Here is a 9,793-nt window from a genome sequence, read left to right as displayed (position 1 = left end):
CTCAAGTTCCCCTTAAGCATACCAAACAGAAAGGCACCATTGATATTTTTTCTGCGCTGTAATATACTGTGAACCGTTGCTACATACTAGTGTATGGCACTTTACTTACAAGACACAAGCACATTTTTGCACTTTTTTATAAAAGTTACTACGTCACTAAAATAAAAGTTTCATTCACACAGCAAATCATTTCTAGAAAATAAAAGTTCAATTGGGACTATTCTGTTTTTCCTCAACATAAAGGATTCTCAGCAATTTCTTTTTTCTTTATACATCACGATCTTGTTTGGTGGGGGAACTGCATGACTTGTCTTGCAGGTCATCATTTGGTAATGCTGGGTTAGTCCTGTTGCCGTCCCCCGCTGTGAGCAACAGGACTGTAGTGATACCTGTATTAAGAGAGGGTGTGTACACCCCCTGAGGCTCCTCTTTTTCATTCAATAGCATATTGTCACAACTGGATTTCACATCATGTGTGAAATGGCCACTGGTGTCCACTAATCCTGCTATTTTGGTGCTACAGTCATTGTTGTTTGTACTAAGTAGCTCCTCAGGTGATGCCCAGAGTGTGGTATCATGGTCACCAATGATTTCGTAGTTGCCATTCTCCATAGTAAACAGTGGGCTAGCTGGTAAGCTATATGCCACATGGCCATGATTGTAGTGGGCAGAGGTCCTCTTCTGTTCTTCTCTTCTGTTCTTCACAGACCTGTGTGGCTGACATTTGTTCAACAACAGCAGAGGGCGCTCCTCCTCACCAGAGGGGCTTAAAGTCACAGAGGGGACAGAGATGGCCAGGCTGAACAATGGTGCTGACGTCTCTGATGGAGGAGACCCTGGAGTTGCAAGAGAGGTCTGGGACACCGGAGACAGCAGAGTTGGGGTTGTCATGATGGATATCCTTAAACAGAAATGGAATTACAACAGAAAAATCTTTTACACATTTGTTTGAAAAATGAGCACATTTGAAAAAATAGACATTGTTGAAGTTATGTAACATTATACTTGTGTCTAATACATAACAGACCAGAGGTGGGCAGTAACAGTAACATAACATAAGTATACTTATTTGAGTGCTCATTTTTAAGTATCTGTACTTCGAGCATCCAGTTTCTTTGAAAATGACTTAATCCACTACATTTGAAACAAATATTATACTTTTATGAAGGTTTTTGTTGATCTTTGAAGCATAACTTTGAAGTCACTGGATGAATTTTCTTTTCTAAATGCGATAGGCCATACAATGTGTTCATTACAGGAGAAAAACAACTACTCTGCAGTTAATAAAGTTCAAAGTGCTTGCTTGTTAGCTGCCTTCATCATCAAGTCTTGTAATTTTGAATACGTAACAGTCAAATAAAAACAACTTTTACTTATATTGGAGTTATTCTGACCAGGAGAACCTATACATTGACTCAAGTTGGAGTTGTGTACTTTGTCCACCATTGCAACAGACAGGTTCAAATATATATAGAGAGAGTTGAATTGCCACACACAGAAACAAATTGAATGCCCTCTATTGTGTGTATCAGTGTGTTATTGAGTATGAAAAAACATCCATCCATTCATTATCTATACCGCTTATCCGCCAAGGTCGCGGGGGAGCTGGAGCCTGACTTCGGGCGAGAGGCAGGGTACACCCAGGACTGGTTGCCAGCTAATCACAGGGCCACATACAGAGACAAACAACCACTCACACTCACACCCACACCTACGGGCAATTTAGAGCTACCAATTAACCTAGCTTGCATATCTTTTGGATTGTGGGAGGAAGCCGGAGTACCCGGTGAGAACCCACACTAGCATGGGGAGAACATGCAAACTCCACACAGAAAGATTCCAGGTTCAAACCGGGATTTGAACCTGGAACCTTCTTGCTGTGAGGCAACAGTGCTAACCACCGCACCACCATGCTACCCTATGAAAGAACAGTCTCCTCCAAATTACATTTCCTCCTGTATGAATGATGTGTGAATGGGTGAATGAGGATGTCTTTGAGTAGTTGAAATAACTAGAAAGGCGCTATACAAATACAGCCCATTTACCATTTACCATTGCAGAGCTGTGGACAAAGAAATCCATACATTCAACCACTTACCCCGATGAAAGTCAGGGGGCTTAGAAACCATGATGGTTGTTGGGGTTGCACCATTTTTTGAGCATTTTAGTTAGGTTAGGCTATCAGAAATCCAGGAATAATAATTATCAAAGATAATTGATAATTAATAATTGAGTCCACCTTGAGAAAGGGTACCACTTCCTTAAGAAATCATTCACTCTTGTACAACATTAAAAAGGTATTAAAAACATTTATCAAAACATGGCAAAGGTCAAAACATACAATCTAAATGTGCCTAACTAAAGAACAAAATGGTGAGTAAGTGATTGTGTGTGTGTGTGAATATGCAAAAGTGAAGGCTTATCCATGTGCTGGCTGTCAAAATAAGAAAAAATAAGATAATCAAAATGTGACTACAGATGAAATGGCTGCCACTGAGACACAATTCTTCCATGTTCTTAGTTTGGATATGCTAAGTTGAGCATCCACCAAAATGGAAACTACATGTTTCGTTGTCACCTTCTTTGTCACTAACTTGCTTGCGTGCTCGTGTTTACACAGAGGATCAGCTGGCAGACTTGAGTCATACCTGAGTCATAACTTCTGGCACTAGATAAATTTGGTACAGGCAGGATTTTGTGTCAATGTCATGAATGGGGTGGTCTGCTTTCTACAGGCCACAATAAGGCAAGAGCTAGCAGCTGACAGCCTCCTCAGGCAATGGAGTAGATCTCAGGAGAGAGTGCAGCAGAGCTGGAGCTGGAGCTCCAGGACGGATTAGATGTGGTATTACTGTTTAAATGATTGTGGCCAGAGCTTTATTAATAATTTGCAAGAATGCCTGTGTTTGCTATTTTATTCTTTTCAGCTGGACATACAGCCTAAAACATGAGTTCTCATGTTACCTCTCACAGGGGGGGGGGGGGTTTGCAAATCTTTGCTGGAGAGGATAGGAAGGGTCTGTGTGAAATTAACCTATATCTTAATCTATAGGAATTTCATTCACAATAGGCAATCCAAATGCATAAACTCCTAGTTTGTGAAATTTAAAATGTATTAGTTAGTGGATTGGGAATGCTTGATTTTATTATGTGTCATGGTCATGTATCATCAACTGACAATTATATCAAATAACAATATGTGATGTCATCAAACTGCATTTTTAAATATTGCCATTCAAATATTGTTGTGTGTTTAACCCTGTCACTAGTTATTTTGAGTATTAACCTTCTGCTGCCATTCTAACAATAATGTATTGACTGAAACTCTTTATAGAGTTCTGGGGGTAATCTAACCGATATTATTTGGCATGTCTTTTCTGAAATTCTTCAGATGAAAAAGTACTTTTTCCTGACAAAATTTTGGGCATTCAATAGAAATCTATTTATGTCAGCTATGCATCACCCTTGTTGTCCTGTTGTCATGTGCTTCTTGGTTTTCTGCTTGTGGCTGTGACAGTTCACTGGCTGTGTTTCATGTTTCTCTCTCTAATACGGCAGGTACCTGGAGAGTGGAGTCCAAATCAGGATAGTTGGATGCACCTAAATCCTCGCTCGCATGATAAATTCTTTCTGCTAGCTCTCACTCTCCCCCGCACAATGTTATTTTGTCGTCATTCATCCAACATTGCTTCCTCACACGTTTCACTCACAGATGCACACACCCTCACCACTGATTATACTGATGAACCACATCCCATTGTATTTTCAGTTTATTTTGTGTTTTGAGATTATTTTCCTTGTGTAAATAAATTACTACTTATTTGCCTTCAACCTGCGTCCGACATTGGCGCAAAGTTAAGATTAAGTAATGAATTACCTTGTACTTAGGCAAGTCCCTGTCGGAGCTGGATGTGTGTCGGCACTTCTTTCAATGAGCAATTAAGTCTCTTGTGCAACCAGTGGCATTCAGACGACCTCGGCTGCCCTGTGTTGTATGTTGGCTATTCCCCAGCAATGACTGAGACAGACTCAGTGTCAGTCAAAACACTGTCGCTCCAGTTATTACTCCAGCTGCAGAGACATAGAGGTTTTTTTTTTTTAACATGGAGGTCGCTTTCAGACAAGCCTCTAGATCACGACATAAATCCTTTGTACCTGAGACTTTAACTGAATTTCAGTCCAATTTGCTCACAGTGTGCATGAATGGATGGTTTTATCAACCAATCAGAATTAAGCTAGCCAAAATATACTACAATCTACAATGTACTAATAATTTTATTTTACTGAAGGATAGATGCATCAACCAACATTTATTTTCTTATGGGGGGTGGGGGGGTGGGGCACACACACACACACACACACACACACAGAAAAGCGAAAAAGCAAAAAAGTTTGGGAACCACTGCCATACATAATAAATACTTGGTTTAAATAATAAAATCTTATGTTATATTTTCAAGTGGGTGCCACTCTATGTGTGACCCTCATCAAAGGTAGCCATCCATTTATCAAATACGGGTTGCCATACTTTCAAGAAGATATTCTCTCTGTTAGATAAATTATCTCTGCTCCATAGCGAAATGTCTCCATATGAAGTACATTCTTCATATCTCTGAGCCAGCGCTGGAATAGAAGGCTAGCCTCTGACTTCCACTAATCCAGGATAAAGGCGTCTTGCCAGTAATGTTCTGAGGAAAATGGTTTCCCTCTCATTTTTATTAATGGCAGGATTAACTACCTCTGATCCAAAAATAACAAGTAGAGGATCTGGCGCAATTGTTTATCAAAGGCTCTGGATATAGTGTCAATTACAAGAGTCCAAAAGGAATTCAAGTTGGGGCAGGACCAAAACTGATGGCTAAGTGTTCAAGTGTTTTTTTTACATTTCTAACACAAAGGAGAGGTATTGGGGTGTATGGCAGGATGCCTGTACTTTCAATTATGGAGTGTGTGAACTACTCTGAATGGTATTAAGGTATGCATTTATAGAACTGTAGTGAATATTATCCAGACTTCCCTCCCAAGTTTCATCAGGGATTACAATATTGAGTTATTGTTCCCAATAATCTTTCATTTTGTGATTGGACACAACTACAAAACCTGTAAAATATTGTGGAAGGAGGAGACAGACCCGTTGGTGCCTGGTACATGATATGACATAATGCTGTCCATTAAGTTATGTTTTATATGAGTCCAAAGGACTGATAACAAACTCTAACTGGGCATATATAGCATAGCATAACTATATACATGCATACATACATACATACATATATATACAGTTTTACCAGTGGTGGGCCGTCAGGGCCAGCAAGGCCTTCTCTGCTGACCTAAACATAGAATCACTGATTTACGTTTTAATATTTTCCCATTAATCTTTTTAGATTATTCCTAATAGTCTATGCTCTTCATTTCATAGCGTGTCTCTGTGTCTCTGAGCTGGGGTGTTTCCAGCAGTGTATGTCTATATTAGAGCTTTTATCCAATCATATTTCAGCCATCATGTGTTGCCAGGGTCAAAGAAATCTGCCCTGAGGCCTTCAGAATCAAAAGTGCAGGCACCCGTAGTTTAAAATACATCGCAATGAAACTGTTGCTTTAACCAATCAGATTTCGAGTTGGTGACCCCAGGGCCTTCTAGCAGGCGTACGATGATGTCAGTATTTTCACGTCCTCTGATTGGCTGGTCAGAGAGCTTAGCCAAAGCTAGCGATTCTTATCTGTAAGCGACCTGCTACAAGCTAAAACTTTATCATAATTGTAAGTATTAATAGCAGTTTTTTTTAACCCACAATGGCTGACGGAGGAGAAGATGTTAATTTGGTCGCAGATCTACTTAGAAATCCATTTTCAAGGCGGACTTTCCAAGAAAAGCTGGACATTTTGAGGAAATGCCGGCCCACCCCGAAGCTAGCAAGCCTGTCCCAGCCGGGAAAAGGGTTTGTCTGCCACTTTCAGGTCAGCAACTACGAGCGGTACCTTTGACTTACAGGCTCAGAGGAGCAAATTGTATTGCTGGGAATGCCTGGTATTGGCAACTGAACGACTCTGTGTTTGGAGCCGAGTCGGTGGTTAGAGTGTTTGATGTATATGGAGCAGGTGCACAGCAATGCAGCTGTGGCTGCAGTGAAAGGAGACTTGTTGAATTCTTTTAATTGGGTTTCTTGCTTTAGTGATGAAATTCATTCTCCAACATGAGATACCTGTCTGCGATGCAACGTCCTGTCATACTGCCTTTCTGTATAATATTGATGGTTTCTATAGCCATGGCGTCATAATGATGGTATTAAGAGGTGGTTTGATTCTGGTAGGATGCCACTGAAGGCCCAGGTGTAAAATGAACGGCCCGCCACTGAGTTTTACAATAGGCCTCGACTGAGAGACAAAGCTAAGCTAACGGCTACAGCACTTAGCTCTCCTTTGTCTGCCTCTGACCCATACTCCAGGGGTCCTAGTGGCCATTTTGTAGGGAGTCAACACCTCCATGTCACATTCCTTTGCCTATTCACATGTACACACCCCCTCGCTCACACACACACACACATACCCTATTATTTGTTAGCTAATCACAGTTAATTTGTTAGTATGTCTGATTTTGTTATGTTTTAATAAATGTTTTAATACACATGCTGTCTTCTTTAATATTGTACAAAAGTGAATACTGCCAACCTCTACTCTGTCACAAACTCCGAAATCCTTCAACTAGCTGTCAATATAGTAATTTTGGTAGAAGTTATAAAGTTAATTATTAATCATAATACCAAATTGATAGCTTAGTTATTTTATGAGACTGAATCAATTAACCCTCTGGGCTCTATGCTGGCCATTTGTGACCAGTTCACTTTCTTTTTTTTTTGACCATTTTCAAACTCAACACTTGAAAATTGTAGTTTTTAATGTTTTCTTCCAGATTGTGTCATTTGTCCATTTTTGGCCAAGGGAGCAATTTCATGTAATATTCTTAGTTTCCAATAGGGGCGTATGATGTCTTACTGCAGTCTAATGGAGTGAATGAACGACACAATTTTGACATAGGTGTGATCTTAAGGGTGTCAGATAATGATCTGTGTTCGTGCATGAAAAAAAATGCAGCACAAATATGTATTTGAAAGATAGAGTGAAATAAATTATGCTGTATCATACCTCCAACTTGCAGTGAATTTCTGTTGATGCAGGCTATTGAACTTTGAGTTTCCCAGGCAAGCTTAGCTTTGATGCACATGTTGAAAGCACCTGTAGCTTTGTTCTTTTCATAAAGTGTCACACACACAACTACACAATAGCCCTTACACACCCAAATATCTAAAGAATCACAGGACATCTTACAGAGGTCAAAGATGCAGCTGCAAGGGAAACAAAAACAAACTCTGGCACTGTTTATAAATCTGTCCTGGAGTTTATGCAGGTGCAGTCAATACTAATGCTATAAGTAAGCCTAACAGCTCCCAGATCATTTTTTCTCTGGCAAGATGGCAAGAAGGTCATATTCACTGCTCGTGACTATGTGATGCGATCGGAGACAGAAGATGGGGAGAAATCCTCTGCACTTCAAGAAGAGACATCTTCTACCCACATCCTCTCCTGAAGATGAGGGGACACCCTCCAGATGACAGCATGAGGAGTACCAGCCGGTGCCTGATTCCTCTTCCTCAGGGGGTGAGGACGATACAGACAGCGGTGGAGGCCGAGCAGCTAATGGCAGAGACAGTAGGAGTAGTGGCAGAGACAGAGGATCTGGTGGCTGAGTGGATGTCTCGTGATGGGAAAATTATGTGGTTTCCCACTGCTAAAGAGACTCTGCACTACAATTCAGTACCTACTGGTATCACCCCAGGGCCCACCCTGTATGCAGTTGCCCACATCAGCAGTCTGCCTTTGACCTGTTGATAACTCCACAGGTTCAAATATATGATCTCCTCTGTTCAGCTGCTGTGCACCCACACAAACCTGCATGGGAGGCGGAGGTCTGAGGATTGGAGGGATGTGGATGAAGTGGAGATGAGAGCCTACATCGGGATTCTGACTCTGGCTGGCCGCTCAAGACATGAAACAACGCGTGGCATGTGGGATGACAAGACAGGATGGGCAATATTTCGTGCTACGATGCCCCTCTACCGCTATGCTCAGATCAGCGCTAACATCCGCTTTGATGACAGACTCACTCGCCTGGGACGCTTCAGGGACGATAAGCTCACCACATTTCACATCCTGTGGGAAAAGTGTGTGGCTCGCCTCCCCCTCTTGTTCAATCCAAGGGTTGATGTGTGTGTCGACAAGCAGCTTGTTGCATTCAAAGGTCGTTGAGGATTTCGACAATATATGCCCAACAAGCCTGCAAAGTACGTCATTAAAATATGGGTCATCTGTGATGTGGCAATCTCCTATGCCTGGAGGATGCAGATTTACACGGGAAAACCCCCTGGTGGTTCCCGGGAACTACCGAGGTGCAAAGGCAATGTGGATAACCTAGACAAGGTTGTTGGCACCTACAGTTGTCGAAGGAAAACCATCCGCTGGCTCTCTTCTCCAATCTCCTGGATGTCTCAGCATACAATGCCTTTATCCTGTGGAAATCAGTCCATCCTGAGTGGGAGTCCTACTCAGGATGGACTGAGTTGGACCTACCAACAGAGGGTGTTCCTGGAAGAGCTGGGGCACATGCTGGTGACCCCAGCAATTGCAAGATAGTCTTGTCCCCCACGCTCAACAGCCGCTGCTGCCATTGTTGCCGGGATACAGCAGTCTGAATCAGAGCATGACCCACAGCCCGTCAGCAAAATGACGAGATGGTGCGAACTGTGCACCTACAGGAGAAGAACGGCAACCACTTGCTCCAGCTGTGGAAAGTGTGTTTGCGAGGACCACTCTATTGCAGTTTGCACATCCTGCCGCCCTTGAGCATGCACACACGCACGCACTCATTGAAACACACTATTCAACGTTATCTCTCTCTCTCTCTCTCACAGTTGATAGTGATTTTGATCAAAACCAGAGGGTTAAATTGGCTATCTTTTTCCTTGTTCTTTTCATTTATCAAAGGTGGTGCCCCAATCGAGGTGGACTTTACACAAAATTCCATTCATTAATAATTATTAATTATCTTTGATAGTTATTAATTATTTTCAATTATTTCCAAATTGCCCCATACAAGGTACCAACCCCAACATTTTGGTGCCGCTGTATGAGGCAGTTAATTGTCCACATATAATTGGAACCCCTGCATTTATCGGTGCCCAAGGTACCAAATCACAACATTTTTGGTGCTGCCGTGAGAGGAAAGGTACCAAATCACAACACCACCAATAAGGGTTGTGTCATAATAAATTTAGATTATTAATGTATTTAAAAGAAATTAAGTTTTCTTATCCTCCAGTATGATTTCAAATGTAATGTCACTTAAGGTAAAGGTTAAGTCTGGGGACACACTGCCTACCTGAACAGCGCTTGTGCATTGCTGAACTTTAGTTTTTCAGAACCCATGTTAACAAGTTAGAGCAGCCGCACATCCCGCATTTATGACAAAGCATATATTTAAGGGCTGGATCAGGCCTTAGACCAGCCCCTAGTTATGCTGCTATAGGTTCAGACTGCCGGGGGACTCCTATGGTGCACTGAGCTCCTCTATTCTCTCTCCTCCTCTTCCTCTCCATCGTTATGTCTCATGTCAGTCAAATGTCTGCCTCTAACTTGCTATCTTCCCCGGAGCGTTTCTGTGCTTTCTCATCTCTCAGGTTCCTGTGGATCCTGTGGATCCTGGTCCTGGCCCTGCTGATGTGGTTCTCTGGTTCCTGCG

General features: G+C 42.0%; 1 protein-coding gene across 1 annotated transcript in view; it reads right to left on the bottom strand.

Annotated features, from left to right (window-relative positions):
• Positions 1–267: 267 nt before the first annotated feature.
• nrg1 (neuregulin 1) overlaps positions 268–9,793 on the bottom strand; it is a 50,678-nt gene continuing 41,152 nt past the window's right edge. The window contains exon 7 of the mRNA XM_070851037.1: positions 268–901. Coding sequence (XP_070707138.1) covers positions 268–901 — 634 coding nt within the window. The remainder of the gene's footprint in view (positions 902–9,793) is intronic.

This window comes from Pempheris klunzingeri, chromosome 19, assembly GCF_042242105.1.
Source record: "Pempheris klunzingeri isolate RE-2024b chromosome 19, fPemKlu1.hap1, whole genome shotgun sequence".
Lineage (NCBI taxonomy): Eukaryota > Metazoa > Chordata > Actinopteri > Acropomatiformes > Pempheridae > Pempheris > Pempheris klunzingeri.
The sequence above is the reverse complement of the archived record's forward strand: the minus strand, read 5'-3'. Positions and strand labels throughout refer to the sequence as shown.